The 20,710-nt window shown below is 31.9% G+C and overlaps 1 protein-coding gene and 1 long non-coding RNA gene across 7 annotated transcripts in view; both read right to left on the minus strand.

Moving 5' to 3' along the window:
• Positions 1–10,896: 10,896 nt before the first annotated feature.
• On the minus strand, positions 10,897–14,475 carry LOC145305565 (uncharacterized). 2 transcript variants are annotated; one of them, XR_013874618.1, is made up of 4 exons: positions 14,398–14,475; positions 13,625–13,763; positions 11,843–11,929; positions 10,897–11,058 (listed from the first exon to the last, which is right to left on the minus strand). It is a non-coding gene; the product is annotated as an uncharacterized LOC145305565 (long non-coding RNA). The 2 variants fall into 2 exon arrangements; XR_013874619.1 differs by lacking the exon at positions 13,625–13,763 and having other exon boundaries at positions 14,398–14,468.
• A 1,877-nt stretch (positions 14,476–16,352) lies between these two features.
• The window catches only part of Arpc4 (Actin-related protein 2/3 complex, subunit 4), a 29,027-nt gene continuing 24,669 nt past the window's right edge, over positions 16,353–20,710 (minus strand). Inside the window, exons 5-8 of one of the 5 annotated variants that reach the window (XR_013874621.1) lie at positions 20,551–20,640; positions 19,043–19,089; positions 17,514–18,083; positions 16,353–16,954 (exon numbers count right to left, since the gene is read on the minus strand). Coding sequence is in view for 1 of the 5 variants with exons in the window: in XM_080147241.1 (XP_080003367.1) it covers positions 18,044–18,083; positions 19,043–19,089; positions 20,551–20,640 (177 nt within the window). In the remaining 4 variants the exon portion in view is untranslated. Of the gene's footprint in view, positions 18,084–19,042; positions 19,090–20,550; positions 20,641–20,710 lie in introns of all 5 variants that reach the window. The other 4 variants (XR_013874620.1, XR_013874623.1, XR_013874622.1 and 1 more) reach the window with 4 other exon arrangements.

Below are 20,710 nucleotides of genomic sequence, written 5' to 3' on the forward strand. Positions count from 1 at the left end.
CTTACATTTTTAGGACTTGATTATAGAGTTGCTTATAATATTGTACTTTGTTGTCCCAGGAATTAACATACCAAAATTCAGTACAATCGGATATTAAGATCACTTAAAAATTTGTTGTTAAAAAGGTAAAAAATCAACATGTTTAAAATGGACGTACGTACATTCTGGTAGTGATTATAGAGTTGCTACACTTTCTAAATCGTACCTAACTATGAACCACAGGAATTACCATGCAAAGTTTGAAATCGATAGGAAAATTCTAACATGCCTAAATTAACAAAAAAAAGCTATCCGTCTCGGACGGACGTTTTGTGTTTTGCTCTTAAAATTGATGAACTATTTAAAACTAAGTTTGCTACAAAACCACCATCGCTGCTTCAAAAATAAAAAAGCCCTGCAGCTGCGACTCAAATAAAAATTAAGCTGCTTTGTTGCGAGCTCAAATATATCCTTAAAACTTTAGTAGGATGGCTAAGGTTTATAAATTTAGCTGCAACTCAAGGTAACAGTTTTTATGTTGGCCGTCCTCAAAACCTCGCGGCTGATCGCAGATCCGGTTGCAGAGTCTAAATAAATGAAACTAAAGTTCAAGGCTAAATGTTTTAATATGCAAAAAAAAAAATGTTTTTGCATTGTTTTTAGCCCTACAAAATCATATATTTACATTTTAATTTCGTTATCTTTTTACAGATTACTTTTTTTAGTATTAATATTAAGAATTTTTATAGGAAAGCAGGTAAAACATCATTTAGCAATTACACTTTTTTTTAACAATTGAACTGAGAGACTGTTAATAGTAAACTAAAACCAACTGAAATTTATTATGGAACATTTTTCGGTATTCCATTTTCTCAGGAGAGAGAGAAAGAGAGAGAGAGGGAGAGAGAGTGAGAGAGAGAGAGAGAGAGGAGAGAGAGAGAGAGAGAGAGAGAGAGAGAGAGAGAGAGAGAGAGAGAGAGAGAGAGGAGAGAGAGAGAGAGAGAGAGAGAGAGGGAGGGAGAGAGGGAGAGGGGGGGGATAAAGAAAAGGGAAAAAGTGGAGTAGATTAATAGAAAATGTGCCTTAAGCCATAAATATTTAAAGGTGTAGAAAAGGAAAAAATGAAGAAATAGACTGAATTCAATTAAAAAGGGAAGGCAAAAATCAACAGGGGCATTATAAGACAGAGAGAAAGAGAGAGAGAGAGAGAGAGAGAGAGAGAGAGAGAGAAAGGGGATGGGATCAGGGATATAAATGGATAAGCCAATGACCGATAAATTGATTTACATGATACACAAAGTTACCCCTTCTGTAGAATACAGTCAGTAGTTAAAACGAATTGACACTCAGCTTAAAGAACCAACCAATAAAATTCAATAAAAATCTCCAAAGTTTGTAGTTATTATAAAACTTTGGGGACTCGTGTTATAAATAGCCTGGTGTCTCCTCCCTACCTGGGGTTGGATCCATTGGGAAAAAAGAAAGTGTTGGAAGGAGAAAGACTATTTGGTCACCATGGTACAAGAGAACCTGGGGCTTATCGATTTAATATTTTGGAAAATTCGGACAGGCGGCGTCTTTTCATAAACAATGTTTGAGAGAACTTGCTTAATTTTAGTAAAGAATAGCAGAGTCATATCCTATAATATAAAGAAGTAAGCTTTTATTTTGTCTGTAGCGAAGGATCTCGCTAACCGCTATGGTACGTTATTATAAAACTTCGGGAACTAGTGTAATAAAGATTTTTACAATTTTTAATATTGTTTTTACCATTTTTAATAATGTTTTTACAATTTTTAGGTTAGGTTATAGGCTAAGGGGCCGAGCGCTGCGGCCATGGCCTTTATTAACAGTGCAGGCTACTTTGTCCAGAAGCTACTTTGTCCAAGCTCCCTCCCTCCTTGTAAAATTCCGCCCGTCAAAATATATTTTTATTGTGCGGACACCATAATGGCCACAATATCCGTGAACCTTGACAAAGAACTTGAAACATGAACCATTGGAAAATTAAATTAATATGGGGGAAAATAAAATAAATTTTGAATTAATACATGGTGGGGAATAGTTATATTTATCGCATTGTATTATAGACAGCTTTCCGCGGATGCAAAAACAAGAAATTGTAAGATTTATACCTGTTTTGTTAGCCACAAGGGGCCGACTGTCCGAGCTAACAAACTGTTATAATTTAATCATTTTAATTTTAATATTCGTGGAAAATTGTAAGTAATACGATGCTATACATGATTTTACAGTATGGCTGAAAACCGATTCTATTACACCGGATATTATTCAGTTTCTTATACTGAAAAATCATGAATAGCATCATATTCCAGACAATTTTATTAAAATAAAATCGAACAATATTCAAAAACAAAAACTGGTTTTGATAATCAATTTTTTTTTAATATCCGTAGAAAGCTGTCTATAATACGATGTGATAAATATCTAACACATGTAAAAATTCAGTTCCAATCTAGCTTAAAAATTAAAAGACAAAAGACCCTCTAATATTAGGTATAGAGTTACAAAGCTTATTAGTTTTATACCTATTACCTTGTCGTTGAAGTTGTCTTCATGGAGATTTAAAATTGTAATGGGATTAATGAATAATTTTTTGATTGACAGGTTGCCCTGTACGGACGGATAGGTCCTATATGTAGAATTGCGGCTAAGCGTCGCTTTAAAATATTTTTTTCTAGGGTCGATTTCTCTTCGGAGGTTAGTGGTAACCTCCCAAATAATAGTTATAAACCTACCCAGGACCTATAAGAAGCTACATTGTAAAGAAAAATTGCAATTTTAAACTTTAATTCGTCCCCACACTTATTATTCAAAGTTGGTCATAAGAGCATATGAACAGACATAACTTTATATATATATTAAAGTGATCGCGAATTTGATTTTTCAAAATGCATTTTCGTTTACCTTTTCGTATTTTTAAAGTAATTTTCAAAGTATAATGCCTTAAAAGTTCAACTAAGTTAGAAAAAAATCAGTTTAAAATGCCAAGAGTATTTCAACATGAAAATAATGTTAAAACTTGAGCATCAATTAAACTAAGAGAAAATAAGTCATTTCTTCGCTTGCAGATAAAAACAAAAAAAATGATACTTAGAAAATATTTTTGTAATATATCTTTATTAATATTTGTCCTCGAACTTTCTTTAAAATGTAATGAAAAAGTTTGGTTTATTTTAAAAAATCATTAACCAAATACCGCTGTGTTTATGCAGATATAGTGACAAAAGAAAAATTGTTTAAATCTCTAGAATCAATAACATTTAAGAATTAAATTGTTTAAAAACCAATGATCTATTATATTTGCTATACATTTACAGCAAAAAGTTGAGTCATTTTAATAAAATATTTTCATAAAAATGAGCATTCTTTTGTTCTCCCGATCATCGGAAACAAACCAAATTTTCTCAACAAAATTTACTATATTTAACCCCTAGATATCCAAAACATATCTTTTTTATTTAAATTTTTGTAAAGCCTAAAATTCTTATCTTTATAATTATAATAAATGTTTTTCACGTGTTTTTGACAAAACATTAATTTTAAAAGAAAAGGTTATATAAAATGAAAATTCAGGGCCCAAGGTCTATTTACATTTTATGGTTTGTTATTGTTTTTATTTGTACTGTGAATTCTGATAAAACACGCGTGAAAGATTACAGTTACATATAATGATATTTTTAAAATGATGCAACATTTATAGAATAGTAATAATGTATATCTACTATTCCCTTACTTCGTTATCATTTTTATTTAAATTAGTCTTTTTTATCTTTTTATTTAACTCTTTCTATCATTTATGTATTTATGATATAGAAAGATCATAACACATAATGTATTCTTTTACCTTGGAATCTAAGTACACTTTTTATTTAACACTGTAGTAGTAACAAGAAAATAGCCTAAAATAACCACAGGACCAGTAGGTATATTCCTTGAAGAGTGGAATCCGATCGGTTCAATGGTTACCGAGATCTTAAGGGACAGATGGCCGGACAGACAGACGGACCAGACATCATTCTACTTTGTATTATAGATAAAAAGATTGTATGCAATGTATTCTTTTACCACGGCTTCTAAGTACACTTCTTATGATATATAAATAACGGGAGAATGTATTCTATAACCCTAAGTACACTTTTATAAGAAAATGCTAATACCAATTACGTCAAACGAGATATTTGTGGGGGAGAGTGAGTGTAAAACTTTAAATAAATATTCAATATTTAACAAAACTACAATTTGATTTTAGAAACAAAATGAAAATGTACGACGTTTTAGTCAAGAATGTGAATCCCTTTTGAGGTAAATTTTTATTGATTTATCATATAAAATTAACTAACTATTTACGTTGTGCATCTGACATAGCAGCAGTGGGAACCATTTTTAACGTCTTTAGTTTTGACACAGTGTCGTACCATTATTCGAACCTATCACTTTCTCAACGACGAGCAGTTGCGCTGCGTGCTGAGCCACGGTTGCGGGTTATTTACGTCAAACATGTTTAAAATGAATTGACAAAACCTCTTATTTAGTGGCGTGCACAGGCTTTTTTTAGGTTCTGAGCTTATTTTTAGAAATAATGAGATGATTTTTTTCGAAAACTTTTTTAATATAACCAAACTAAGTAATCATTACAAATTTCATTTTGAGACTTTCCTTCTAGTGGCCAGTGGACCAGAAGACCCCCAAACACTAAAACTTTTAGTTTTGAGCTTATATTTAAATATATCAACCTGTTTTTTTAAGTAAACTTTTCCAACATAACTGTACTAAGTAATCATTACAAATTTCATTTTGGGACTTTCCTTCTAGGGGCTAGTGGTGCAAATACCCCCAAACATTAAAAATTTAGGTCTGAGCTTATTTTTAGAGATATTGAGATGATTTTTCTACAGAAACCTTTTTAAAAATAACCAAACTAAGTAATCGTTACAGATTTTATCTCAATATCTCTAAAAATAAGCTCAGAACTTAAATTTTTAGTGTTTGGGGGAGTCTTTTGCCCCACTAGCCCCTAGAGGGAAAGTCCCAAAATTCAATTTTTAGACCATTATCAAGGAGGGGAGGTGTATCTGTCCGCCTTAGTTTTTTCAGGGAGTGTATCCATCCAACTTTATTTAAAATCGGCCCAAAATTGACATTTATGTTGTTTTCAAACTACATAAATAATATTATTTTTTTATTTAGATGATCTTGTTGACTGTGATTTCATAAAACAAACTGAAGCTTATTATTCAAAATCTAGAAGAAATAAAAACACAATGAGAAGTTGGAAGTGTCACTTTTTGAAAAACAAACTTTTACATCTTACATTTCTTAGTTTCAAGTAGCAATTGCATGCCTATGCTTACGGGAAATTTTGAATTTTATTAAAGCATTAAATTCATTTATGAACGAGAGCAATTAATTTTAAGCACATTTCTTTTTCAGTTAAATATACTAGGTTTCTTTTCAATATAGGTAAGGGGGGGGGGGGGGGAATGTGGTGACTCATACCACGACCGCCGCCGTTTTTTTTAAAGATACCAAAAAAAATGATCCCTAACAAAAAAAATTTGGCGAGCTTCGCGCGCAATTTCCCTACTAAATATTTCATAATTAGCTAGGTACCTTTATATAATTATTAAATTACCCACCCCTAAAAAAATTTTGACCCGGGGGTAAGTTTTTTTTTTTTTTTGGGGGGGGGGGGGGGTTGAAAATACTTACCCCTGCCATCAGATTTCAGCGGGGGGTAATTACCCCCCTCCCCAAGAAAATTTTACCACCGTGGTAAAAATTTTGGGGGGGGGGTAAACAAATTTTGCAGAACGCTCCGCGCACAATTAACCCCCCCCCCTTCCCCTTACTAAATTACCCCCCTTACAAAATATTTACCAACCCAAAATAAAAAAGCTTGGACGCCCCTGCAAATATCTCTAAAACTAAGGGAGTAGCACCCAAAATAAAATTACTGGTATGTCGTGGCATGAGTAACCACATCCCCCCCCCTTTAACAAAACAAGGATGACAACATATATAAAAGCGAAGCTCAAAAATAAACATTAACATTAAAACGCTGTACCTTGTTGTCATGGGAATTGCTTTGATACTAACTTTTGTGATTTATTTGTTATAGATGTATCATGTACTTATATTGGTTGATATTTTGCAGAGATTTATCCTTATACTAAAGTAACAGGATGGGTGTCTGTGTGTTTGTGTGTTTGTATGTTTGTGTGTTTGTATGTTTGTGTGTTTGTGTGTTTGTGTGTTTGTTTGTACCAAAGGATCTTGCTAACCGCTGGACCGATCGGGTTCTCCTTAACAGAGTAGCTTCTCATAGGTCCCAGAAAGGTTTATAACTATTTTCTTGGGGGGTGGGACACCCCCAACCCCCCCAAAAAATGAAAAATCCCCCCACCAAATTTTTTTTATTTTTTTTAACTAAAATAAAAAATTAGGAGGGGGGGCACCCCCACCCCCCTGATATTTTTTTTTTGCCCCCCAAAAAATTTATTTTTAAACTTTTCTTTTTCTTTAAAAATCTAATATAAGAAATTGGGTTATCAAATTTGACTCTACCCTTCTCAAGTGCCCCTAGAGGCCTCTAGGGGCGTAGCCGCTAGTGTATACATATTGAACTAAGCAAAACTAAATATATCATCATTTTTTACTTTGTCAAGCCTATATGTTATTAACTAGCGGCTACGCCCCCTAGAGGCCTCTAGTGGCACTTTAGATGTTTTTGTTTGTTAAAGTCTCTATGTTACCTCTTTATTCTTAGGTCTCCCATAAATTTTAAAAAATTTCGATTTTTTTGTCATTTCTCTTGGGAGGGTGGTTGTACCCTCTCCCAAAATAGTTATAAACCTTCCCAGAACCCATGAGAATCTACCATGTTAAGGAGAACCCGATCGGTTCAGCGGTTAGCAAGATCTTTTGGTACAGACACACAGAAAACAAACAGACAAACATCCTGTTACTTTAGTATAAGGATTACTCAGAGAGAGAGAAGAGACCATTGACTGATTATTACACTAGTCCCCGTCGTTTTTAAATTATGTTTTCTTATTTGTTAGTTTACCAACTTTGGGGACATTAGTGAATTTTAATTGACTGGTTCATATAGTTGCGTGTTCAAATGATTTAATCACTAATTTTAACCTACAGAAGGGATAATTTTGTATATCATCATTGGGAATTTTCATCAATTTATCGGACATTGTCTCTTATATCTTACTAGAGTTGGCTCGATATAATTATCTCCCTATTGGCTAGTTTTCTATATGCATATCTATTTCTCAATAAATCTATTTTCCTCACCCGGCATTACTATCTAAAAGAAAGTAAATATTTAATAATTTAAATGATTTTAAAAAGATTTTTTTAAATTATATTTTTTTCTTTACATTACCATCACCAAAGGGTTAATGATGATGATTACAATTTTAGTTTAATATTTAAACACACAAAATGTCGCCACAATCGAATTCTTTTAAAACATAGTTTTCTTAAATTTATCATATTATAATTTAAAATTTTCTTTTTTATGATTAGAAATTAAATACATCAATATAAGGTAAATAGCAACATGAAATGAAAAAAATGAATTTATTTTTAATAAAGTAAAATAATGGGTCTTATCGTTCTGGGCAATGAGAGTTTATTATGGATTATTGGAGCACTATGAGTTTTAATCATATATTCCTTGGAAAACTTGAGCTCGTTTATAGACATTTATTTCCTATATAGATCTGACATGGATCTTGAAGCAATTAAGCAGGCCGTTTTGTACATGTTAAAAATTGGAAGATTTCATTAAATAAAAGTAATCGCAAATATACTTAGTAAATAATATAGTAACAGAATGTTTGTCTGTGTGTTTGTATGTTTGTACTCAAGGATCTCGCTAACCGCTGAACTAATCGGGTTCTCCTTAACAGGGTAGCTTCTCATAGGTCCCGGGAAGGTTTTTAACTATTTTTCGGGAGTGTACCACCACCCTCCCAAAAGAAATAAATCGAAATTTTTATTTTAAGTATATAGACTCCTACGTATCATTGCGAGGTATCGTATAAAGATACTCTTGCGCTACATATCGTAGAAACTTGAACGCAACAAAAAACCAAACATTTAAAGGGCCACTAGAGGCTTCTAGGGGCGTAGCCGCTAGTATTTCAATAATTCATTTTGACCATGTTTGCTATTTTTTTTTTATTAATGTTGTAATTCGTGTCATTCTATCTATTTAAAACATTAATGCAATGTTAAATGGCTTTAATCATATTTTTTGTTGTTCTTTATTAATCATAGTTTTTAAAATCTAATTTTTATCTCCAGAAACAATATCAGTACTTATATATAAAAAAAGTTTTAAAACACTTTACACTAAAAACTATTTTCTTAAAATTTCTATGGATTTGATCTTACTTTTAATTTCACCTAAAAATATCATTGAATGACTCCTTTAAATTTTGTAAACCCTAAGCTTTTGTAATTGATTATGTTTGTATTTTTATTGAAGATTAAAATTCCTTTTATATACATATATATTGCGTTTTTGTGTTTTGATCAATAAAATATTTAATTTGGAAAAGATTTTCTTGGTCTATACATTCTATACGTCAAGTTTAATATGTTGGATTAAACCTATCCAACTTCTAACTTATTAGACGTTAATAATAAGGATGAAAATGTCCATAAGCAGCATAGGAAAACAAGGCCGGATGAACATCCATAAAAGTGAAGCTCTAAAAACCACAAGGAAGAAAAAACGAACAATAACTCTGTAAGAACTTTCTAAACAGAACATCAATTGCTAAGACTAAACAAAATATTTCCTAAAGGGGGAATTCCGTAAAGGTGTGTGTTTTAAGACATTAATATAGGAGTAGAACTCTAAAATTTGGCATTGTAGTTGCTATAATGCGGTTTAAAGTGGATTTAAAAAAATAAAAAAACCGGCGGTGGAATCACTACTCCTGCCAAAAACTGCAAAAAAAAATTCCGCCTTTCTCGCCAAATTAGACAATTTTGAATCATTTGTGACAAACTTTTATTTGATAGAGTTGGGACATGTTTCTAAAATTAAAATCAAAGAAATCAAAAGTGTCTGGTAAAATCCTTAAAGGTTATGTGTTATAAGTTAAAAACAGTAGTAGAACAATAAAAATGTATGCTAACTTTAAAAAAAAAATTTCTATAGTTCTCTTCAATAAGAAATACACATATTTTGTGAATATTATCGTTCTACTACTATTTTTAAGCCTTAAAACACACACCTTTACGGATTCTACCAGAAACCTACCCCTCTCTTATTCAAATTTGGGTAATTTAGCAAGAAAAACCAAACAAAAATTTTGTAGGGCATACTGTTTTTTTTGCCGCCAGCAAAGGTTTTGCCGCCATTTCTTCACAGTTTTATATAGTACCATATTAGAGCAACTGTCATAACAAATTTTAGAGTTCTACTCCTATTTTAAAGTCTTAAAACACGCACCTTTACGGAATTTTGTGAAAAATAAAGACTTTTTGGTAAAGATTATATAGTTGCTACGCTTTTTAGATTGTACCTAACGGTTATAGGAATCATCATGCAAACTTTGAAATCAATAGGACAATTCTAACATGAGTAGATAAACGAAGAACAGGGCTTACTGTCATGGACAGGAGGACAAACCCTAATTATAGAAAAGCCTCGCCTATCTGAAATAAATTATACATAAATTTTTAGCAAAATTTCGTGAATCCTATTACATATAGTAGTCAGGTTTTGTTGTCTATTGCAAGGGATCTCACTAACCGCTGAACAGATTTGGTTCTCCTTTACAATTTAGCTCCTCGTAGGTCCTGGGATGGCTTATAACTTTTTTGGAGGATTGTACTACCACCCACCAAAGATAAATCGCTCCTAGAAAAAATGGCAACCAACCAAATATTTTTTTTTCATTTTCATGAAAATTAGTGGAGGGGGTAGACTAATCCTAACTCTCCTCAAGGGCCCCTAGAGGCCTCTAGGTATAGCTGCTAGTACAAGGTAAAATAAAAGGACAAACTTTGATTTTCAGGATTTGATTACAGATTCCTTGCTTATAATACTATACCTTTATGTCTTAAGAATCTTAATTCAAAAAAATTTGATGAATAGAATAGGTAATTATATCACAAAAAATTTTTTGTCAAAAAAGGTTTTATATCAGCATGTAAGGACTTTCTGGTAACAATTAGAGAGTTTTTATGCTTCCTAAAACGTACCTAACTGTTATAGGAATCAGCATGCAAAGTTTTAAATCAACAGGACAGTTATGACATATCTAAATTTATTAAAATAGCTAACCATTACAGACGAACAGATGGAGTGACTCTAAATATAGAAAAGCTTTACTTTGTTTCTTTTTAAAACAGTATAAACTATCTCTACATGTCATAGGAATCTTCACTGCAAATTTTTGATGAAACTTCAAAAGCAGGCGAGAAAATCACATTTCCCCAATGAAGTAATAGACAGACAAATTATATTATAAAATAGCTTTGCTACTTCTAAAATCGAATAATAATGACATGTAACTTCAAAAGCTTTAAAAAGTAAAATTCAATATAATAAAATGTATATAAAAAGCATGTAACCCTAACCTAGATTAATCTTCTTTACGTGAAAAGTTGAGTTACAACAAAAGAAAAAGCAAAAAAAGCAAACAACGTAAGGAAATATTTAATAATCGAAAAAAGGGATAGTTCCACGAAATTTATTTTTTTAAATCGTTGAACTTGAACTTGTACTTACAAGAGGTAAAACTGTTTAGACTTTTAACTAATCCCTTAAACAAAAATAGACATTTCTTATTATAGAGTAACTTTGCTACTTAAAAAATATACATCATAAAAAGTAAATATCATAGAAACAAGTCAATCTGTTAAAAGTATTTATATTTTAATTTCAACTAGAACATTACCTAGTAAAGACATTTAAATTCTTATTTTTCGAAATTTTCAAAAATACAATAATTATTATTAATTTTTTTATTTCATTTCTTATTTCTTGTTCTCGTCAAAAGGTTGGTAACTTCTCAACACCTGAAATAAAAAATTAATTAAGAAGATTTTTATACATGTCTGTTTGAAAAGATCTCGCTAACCGATAAAGGATTTTTTTTAAATCGAAGCTTATAAAAAGTCCGGGGAAGGTTATATTCAATAACTACCTAAAATTACTGGAAATTATTTACTCATATTTATTAGAAACCGATTAATCCTGTGGATTAGAACCGGCTCTCATCCATACTAAAAATAAACTATGTCTAGCAATTTAAGGTCTGATTTAATCTGCAGAAATTGGTATAGAGATTCTTTGATTCTTTAATTACTCCTAGGTAAATTTCTTCCTAGCTAATCAAGCGGGGCTAATCTAACCTTTGCTTAACATTTACGAAATTTAATATACTTTTACGTAATGAAGGGCATTTCACGTTTTTAAAGTTAAAAATCATTATTATATACCTATGATATTCATTTATCATTAGCCTCCCCCCCCCCCCCACCAAATAAAAGAGTGACAACATCCATAAAAGCGAAGCTCTTAAACGGTAGGATAAACAAACATTTACACTTGTAGAGTGTAAGAACTGAATAATCAGAATATAAATGTATAGAAGTTAAAACAAAATTTTCTTAAATACTTCTTAAATACAGGATAATGTTTAAGGAAACATAAAAATTATGTTATATAATAGCCTAAATAACATGCCTAAATTAACGAAAAGAGCTATCTGTAAGGGACGGGGCCCTGATTATAGAAAAGCTTCGCTTTTAAGAGGGGGGAGAAGTTCCTGTACTTGATTGGGTTTGGTTGGTATCTTACCTGTTGTTGTGATGCCATAATGTTTTGTAGTTGTTGTTGCTGAGCCATCATATTTGTTGTTGAATCTGCATTTGTGTCCTCTCGCTCCTTGGAAATTAAAATTATTAATCCTTATTATAAAGTAACAGGATGTTTGTGTGTTTGTATGTTTGTGACGTAGGATCTCGCTAATCGCTGAACCGATCAGGTTCTCCTTAACAGAGTATCTTCTCATAGGTCCCAGGAAGATTCATAATTATTTTGGTGGAGGTTACCAACACCCTCCCAAGAGAAATCACAATAAATAATTTTTTTTATTCTCGAATAGAGACTCCTACGTAACATTGAAGTATCGTATTTATTTTAAACACCAAACATTTAAAGTGCCACTAGAGGCCTCTAGGGGGCATAGCCGCAAGTCCTTTTATAAAGTAAAGAGTTTTTATGTCTGTAACTTAAGGCGTCAATAACTACTTAACAGATGGAGTTCTCCCTTTCAGGGAGGCTTCACATAGGCCTCGGGATGGTTTTAGGTTTTTTTCTGCCCTTCCCTACTCCTTCAAATGTAAAGCCTCTAGAGGCTAGGGGCACAGCCACTAGTCTTTGTGTGTGTTTGTATCAAAAAATCTTGTTTACTGCTAAACCGATTATAGTTCTCCTTTATAGTAAAGCTTGGCAAAGGTCATAGGAAGGTTTTAACCATTTAGAAGATTTGAGTAATAGGAAAAAATGACCCTCATGAAAAAAAATCTTGTCAAGATCTTGCTTACTACTGAACCGATAGAGTTAAAGTTGACAGATATATATCAGCATATTGAATTCAGAAAGGGCCCCCCCCCCTTTCTGAATTATCTGAATTAAGGGGGGGGGGGCGAATGTGGTGACTCGTGCCACAACATACCAGCAAATTTATTTTGGGTGCTACTCCCTTAGTTTTAGAGATAACTGGGTAAAATCTTTTGGGCTGGGTCACTAATTACCCCAAGTTTTGGTATCTTCAAAAAAACCGGCGGCGGGATCGCCGCTCCAACCAACCCTGCGGGGGGACAGTCATTTTTTTCTTCAAATTTTCGTTTATCAAGGTATATCTTAAATTCAGTGCCTCTCCTAAGCTTTGAAAGATATTGAAACAAAATCTTTTTAGGTAGGTTAGTAAAAAATATTAGAATAAAAAATGGCGGCAGTACCGCCGTTTTCCGCCGCCAACAAAAAAAAAATTTTATTGCATTTCTCGCCGAATTAGGCAATTTGGAATCATTTGAGGCCATGTTATTTTTTCAAAAAATTTTCCCCTTGTACCAACCTTGTGGGGGGACAGTCATTTTTTTCAAACTTTCGTTTATCAAGGTATATCTTAAATTCAGTGCCTCTCCTAAGCTTTTAAAGATATTGAAACAAAATCTTTTTAGGTAGGTTAGTAAAAAATATTTGAATAAAAAATGGCGGCAGTACCGCCGCTTCCGCCGTCCACCGCCGTTTTCCGCTGCCGCTGCCAAAAATAAAGTCCACCCGCAGGGTTGGTTACAAGGAGAAAAATTTTTGAAAAAAATAACATGGTCTCAAATGATTCCAAATTGCCTAATTCGGCGAGAAATGCAATAAAAAAACTTTTTGGCGGCGGCGGAAAATGGCGGTGAACGGCGGGAGCGGCGGACCCGCCGCCGTTTTTTTTTAAAGATAACAAAACTTGGGGTAATTAGTGACCCAGCCCAAAAGATTTTTACCCAATTATCTCTAATAAAATTGCTGGTATGTCGTGGCACGAGTCACCAAATTCCCCCCCCCCCTTTTATTAATACTAACCTTTAACAGTTTTTGAATTAACAGGCTTCTGTCTTGCTGGTTCATGTTTAGCAGCATCTGCTTTTGATGTTGAGTCAGCTGAATGGTATGCCTCTGTAGCTGGCCCCATTGACCAGTTGGGTTAGGTATTATCAGTCCCCTATAAAAAAACAAGAAAAATAATTACCAATATTGGTATTTTTATGTACAAATCCTCTAAAATACCTTCCAATGATTATCCACAAAATTATCTCTTCTGTAGATTACAATTAGTGGTTAAAACGTTTGGACGTACATATAACTTGAACCAGCAATTCAATAAAATTACCTAAGGTGATTGAGCTAACGAATAGGAAAACACTGTTATAAAACTTTGGGAACTCATGTAATGAAAAGCCCAATGTCCACTCCCTCCCTGTCTAGAAAAAGATTCAGTGACGGGCCCTAATTATAGAAAAGTTATGCTTTTAAAAATCTTTACGCATAACATCTATAGGTATAATCGTTACGTAAGTAAGTGTACATATAAACATAATCATAACTCAAATTACCAGGTAAATTATATGTGTAAAAAATGTATAGAACGCTCTCATTCATTGCAAGAAAAATTTTGGTACTTAAAGATTATTTTATTGGCTGGTAAAAATATGCAGTGTCCAAACTTTTCCACGTAATTGAGAGCACATTAGATCATTTTCCATACTTTTAATTTAATAAATCTTTATAAGTTGATAACAGATAAAAGCAATGAACAAATGTATCCCTTGAAATTATGTATATTATAATAAAATTACCTTTAAACAAGATTTACTATTCTTTGTTTGACATATTTGCATTTTATTTATCTAAAATATACAAAGTTGTATAAAACATATATAAAAACAGATTATATCGACTATCAATAAAAAAGCAAGGTTTAACCAATCTAAAGCCTCTAGGGGCATTTAAGGTGAGTGTGAAAATTGCCTTAATACCTTCAATGGACCTATAAGAAGCTCCACTGGAAATAAGGACCTTGGCGATTCAGCGGTTTACTAGATCCATAGCTAAAGATAATAAAGCTTACTACTTTATATAATACTAGCGGCTACGCCCCTAGAAGCCTCTAGGGGCACTGGTAGGAGGGGGAAATGTCGACCTCCTCCCATTTTAAATTTGAGTTTCAAAAGAGTTTTTAAAAATATTTTATAGGGGGAAGGGGGTGAAGACACCCTCTTCAAAAATAGTTTAAAACCTTCCCAGGACCTATAAGAAGCTTCACTGTAAAGGAGAACTATATCGGTTCAGTGGTTAGCGAGATCCTTTGGGACAGACAAAAAACCCTTACTACTTTATATAATAGGATTATTATATGTATAAACACAGTTTAATTTTTTAACTTTCTTTATTGATGGAATACATATGTTTCTCTATAAAAATAGATCATCAGTTCCAATTAAAGGATAAGATATTGTATAATACATTTTTTAGAAAGCTAAAATTTAGTTATAAATAGATGGGTCGACCTTTGATGTAGAAAAACCTTGCTTTTGATTAATAATAATAAAATAATTTGCGTTTAAATTAAATTGTTTCTAAAAAAATGTTTAAAGGCATAATTATTTTAATCTACACTCGACAAACAGACTGGGCTAGAGCTGTGCGTTTGTTTTGTTTTGTTTTGTTACACACACACAAATATGCTTTCCTTCTCCCTTTCTCATTGGATAATGGTGCCGAAATTTCTCAATTTTATGTATTCAATCAAAATATTAATTAATTGCATTTATTTAATTTGTTAGTTGTTATGTTATTTAATCATATATATACAAAGCAAATAACTGACTTCAAATGATTTTTAACATTATATATCTATGGATTTGTAGATATTTTTAAAAATATTAAAATAAATGAAAAGTTGAAAATCCAGGGTCCATAATCAAAAATGTTTTTTGGCATTTTTTTCCATATATGGATATATTTTTACGATCATCGGGAGAATTTTTAATCACCCCTAGAAAGCTATATACAACCTATTTTGGTTAGTTTAATATGTATGTAACAAAACCTTACATATTTTACTATGTATCCACGAGTAAACTTCAAGAAAAATAAGTGTCATTTGTCAATTAGATAGGTTTTAAGATATGTATAATAAAACACACAAAAAACATCAATGTTTTAATGTGAGAAAATTAATTTTTTAAAATTTTGATAATTCTTTAAATGTGAAGTATATAAGACTTAATTCTTTTAAAAATACTCTTAAAAAACATTAATCTGTAACATATATGAACTATTTTCCAGCTTCGTGATCACTTTAAGTGGTTGATAATTTAAAGTTTATAAATATCCTCCATCGAAGACGACATACAATGTCAAAGACTCCAAAACATTATTTTGTCGGTTATCTCTCACTCCTTTTTCACCTGTTTATCCATCAAACTATCTACCTATCCATTTATCTATACATCTAGGCACATTTGTATCTATTTATATATACTTAAATATGCTTCATAATGACGGGAACATTGACATGAAAATTCAGAGGTTTATATTTAATAGCAGCTGAGTAAATGTAATTTTTCCATAACTTTACGGACAGAAAAAATGATAATAGAAATGCATAATGGTTTGGAGAATCTACACTCAAATATTCAGACTTTTATCTTACATCAATGCTTAAAAATATTTTCATTTCACTAAAGAGCGGATTTCCAGACGAACAGGACCTAATTATATAGTAGCTGCGCTACTGAACTAAAAATAATTTGAGTATCATTTTTTATTAATCAATCTTTTTGGCAGTACAAAATAATCAATGGTATGAAAAAACAATAAAAAAGTTTAAAAATTACTTACTTTTTCCTAATAAAATTAAAAGCTAAGAGAAGCAAACAGGTAAATCCACGAAAGAGCTTTATATTCTTCACATAATCATAGGTGAAACTGAAAATCCTCAAAGATTGGCACATATGAATAACTCCTATAAAATGAAATTACCTACTAGGTCTTTTGGTAAGTAAGTGCTAGTCCGAATGGACTGTACTTTTTACGGAAGCTTTATAATTATATAAGGGTAGTTTTAGGCTACTTTTCTGACCTCCAACGATAAAGTGATAAAAATAGAGTAGCGAAGCTTTTGAAGAAACAAGCCAAACTACAATAAAGAAAATTTAAATATTTAATCCGAGAGATAAACCAACATTAATGACTGAAAGAGTAGCTTCCTTAATAACATATTAAATGCCATATAAAATACTAATAAATTAAAATACAATTAATAATTACATATAAATAATCACAGAACTGGGATAATTACATTCCATAGATAAGCGAATCCGAGCAATTCAAAATATTACTTAGATAGTCCTAAAAATATTATTATAATTTTATGAAAATAAAAAAATGTGTGAATTTTACATTAGTGGGAAATTTACTAGGGCTCGCCATCCGCGCAATAAGCCTCAAAAGGGTAGTTGCACGAAGTGCATTTAAACTTGAATTTAGTGAACTGCAAGTTTTTTTTAGTTCAATAGTTTAGACTACATCTACAGAACATATATTTCAAAGAATTTGAATGTTCTACCACGTAGTTTTAAAAATATCAAGACTTAAAAATAATATTTTTTGGATATATGCAACATAAATGGTTGTTTGTTTACAGAAAAAAAACAGCATAATGACTATTTTGGTGGTGCCAAATTGAGTTATTTATTGTAAACCAAAATTATATATGTTAGATGGTATTCTTGTACCTTATGCTTGCAATCAAACTTGTTAAATGAATTTCATGCAACTATCCCTTTAAAAACTTTTTTGAGTGCAACAGAAAAACTGAAAAAAAGTGGGTTTTCTGTTTAGAAATGGGTTTAGAAACATAGGTAGCTAAGTTTTAAAGTTATATAATGACTATTTCGCTGAGGCTTACACGCGACTGAAGCGCGGGTGCCGAGCCCTAGATTTTTCTTATTGAGAGCTATTGGATTGTTTTACTGTTATTTAAAATGATGAAACAAAGAGTGCCTTTCATGGGTAAAAAATTACAAAATACAGGAAGACATAAATACAAATCTGTAAAAAGTAAAAAGAAAGGGGGTGGGGCCACTTTTTAAAATCTCCCATCGTTAACCTTAACTCTTTTTTTTATGAGTTCCTTTAAGTTGTTTTTAAAAAGAGGCACATCCCAATCCCCCTTTAAAATACATAGGAAATCAAGATATATTTTTGAAACACTGGTATTTCTTATTAAGCTTTGATACTACATCACCTTTTTCAAATCACTTTTTTGAACAATCATTATTTCTGTATTGAATCAGTTTTTTTAAATCATACTTTTGTAGGTTATTTGGCTGTTTTTAATACATTTTATTTTCACAGCAAATGACTTTTGTGATATCAAGAAACAAAGCAGGAGTTGGTACCATATTTTTATGCATGAGTGCCACTTCTTTATTCTGCTTAGAACCGTTCCAGAAACTTTTCTGCGCAAATTCTTGCCCTAAAAATAAATAAAATGTTTCAAAGAATTGATTAAGTTACCAACAATATCAATCTATAATATAAATTAGGTTTTTATCTAAAAAGATCTCAGAAAATGATGGTCAGAAATTGTTGTACCTAATATTCTAGGAAGCTTCATAAGTACCTTGGGGTAGTGTTATCATATGCATTGACCTTTCCGGTCCTCCCCTAGATGCTAGGGGAGAATCAACTAGTTTTTATATAAAACAAACGCAGATTGCTATTCGGGTATATGTTCTTTAAGATCTCTTAAACGGCTAAGAAAAAACTGCCTAAAATTCTTAAAATTAGTTCACGTATTTATTAAGGCGGGACGAAAGAGGTTTAGCCTACTGAAAAAAAATCTTCCAACTCTTGATCTTTTTTATACCCCTCAATTTCGAACATCCCTTCACTTTTAGATTTAGAAAGATGAAAACGCAGATAATAAGATTATGAGGGAATAGTCCCTTTCGTGGCAACGCCCCTTAAAGGGTGATTCGTCGTATTTTTAAAATGATTGCCCCACAGGGTTAGGTAATTGGCACCGCAGGGTTAGAGCCCCCCGCAGGAGCTAGAAATAGGAGAAAAGCTACTGTGAATATAAACGAAGAATCGCCCCTTAGGGTGCGTTGCCACGAAAGGAACTATAACCGATTATGATAACAATTAAGTGTTGAAAGTTTAAAGTGCTTTAATCTTACAGCAGCAGAATTTGGAGCTTCCCCTCAAAGTGCCTTACGAACACAAAATTCCCTCCATATTTCCCACGGCGTTGCCTTAACACTGCGGGGCTTACCAGTAGCCAAAATAACCTAACCTGAGCTGACCTGAAACACCAACATTAAACTGGTCCCCTCTATAATAATTTTTAAATTATATTTATAAAAGAAGGGAAGGGGGTTTATGCTTAACGTTGCACTTTAGGGTAAACAAACGCTTAAAAATGTTACGTACCTTGAGTTAACAGCCAATTTCATCTCCGAAATCTCTTTGTCAATTTCCTAAAATAGAATTTAAAATAAATATTAACATGGATAATTTTATCCAAGGAGAATTTTTTATTGCTAAGATTTTTAAAAGCGAAGCTTTTCTATAATTAGGGTCGGTCCGTCCGTACGTCCGTCCGAGATAGATAGCTTTTATTCGTTAATTTAGGCATTGTCTTACCGATTTCAAACTTTGCATGGTGATTCCTGTAGTAGTTAGGTACGATTTAGAAAGCGTAGCAACTCTATAATCATTACCAGAATGTCCGTACGTCCATTTTAAACTTTTTAACAACAAATTTTTATGTGATCTAATTATCCGTTTGATCTGATTTTTGGTATATTGATTCCTGGGACAACAAAGAACAATTTTATAAGCGAAGCAACTCTATAATCAAGTCCTAAAAATGTAAGTATGTCCATAAACATTATCCCTTATCAAGCAGTTTTGCAAAAATTTTTTTTTACAATTTTTCTTCGACTCTTATACTTTTATATTCTGATTATTCAGTTCAGACACTATACAAGTGTTAATGTCCGTTTGTCCTACCGTTTCAGTGCTTCGCTTTTATGAATGTTGTCATCTTTGTTATACTATAACGAATGACAAAAAAATAAAATCTACTTTCCTTTAAAGCTAAGGAAACGCTTTTTTTTTCACTACCACGATAACAGTAGGTCAAAATTAGAATATATAATGACAAAGGGGGAGGTAGGTTGTGTTAAAAATCCGTAAGTGTGAGTAAGCTACCATTCAAAAGCGATTATCAAGTCTAACTTTTCTTAATATTAACAAAAATTCCCAGTATAATTAAACGCATATTTAATAACAGTTGGGACTTAATAATCGCTTTTGATTGGAAGCTTACTCACACGTTTACGGATTTTTAACACAACCTACCTCCCCCTTTTTTTGTTTCGTTTACTTTTTATAAGCTGTTTACTATAGTATATACGTTTTTTTTTCTTAAACCATTAGCATTGAAGAGCATCTTCGCTTATAAAAAATATAATAATAACACAGTATAGAGAGTATATTATATGTAAAATACTTTCTGCATTTTTAAGATTAAAATAAGAATTAATATAGGAGAAGTACCCATGGATCTAAAGGGATAAAACAATGGCTGATAAATTAATGTACATCCCTAATGATGATACAAAAAAAGACTAATTCTGAAGATTATTTTTAGTTTTTGAAACGTTCAGACACTCAACTAAATGAATCAAAATTCAATAAAAGTCCCCAAGGTTGTTAAGCCAACTAATAAAAACAAGGATGACAACATCCATAAAAGCGAAGCACTGAAACGGTAGGACAAACGGACATTAACACTTGTATAGTGTCATAACTGAATAATCATAAATTAAATGTCAAAGCAAAATTGTAAGTAAATTTGTAAATGTTTATGGACATACTTACATTTTTAGGACTTGATTAGAGAGTTGACAAATATGGCGGGAAAACTATTTTACCTCCATAAAATTGATGATGAAATCTACAACTTTGTGTCTGAGCATTACTTCTGTGTTGAAATTTGTGATTAGGAAACTGATATCATAACCCTGAAATACAATTTGATTGGAGAACCTTTATCATAAGGTTTTTCTTATAAGAAGCAGAGCTAGTTTAACT

Source organism: Acartia tonsa, chromosome 14 (assembly GCF_053477335.1).
Source record: "Acartia tonsa isolate MP-2025a chromosome 14, ASM5347733v1, whole genome shotgun sequence".
Taxonomy (NCBI): domain Eukaryota; kingdom Metazoa; phylum Arthropoda; class Copepoda; order Calanoida; family Acartiidae; genus Acartia; species Acartia tonsa.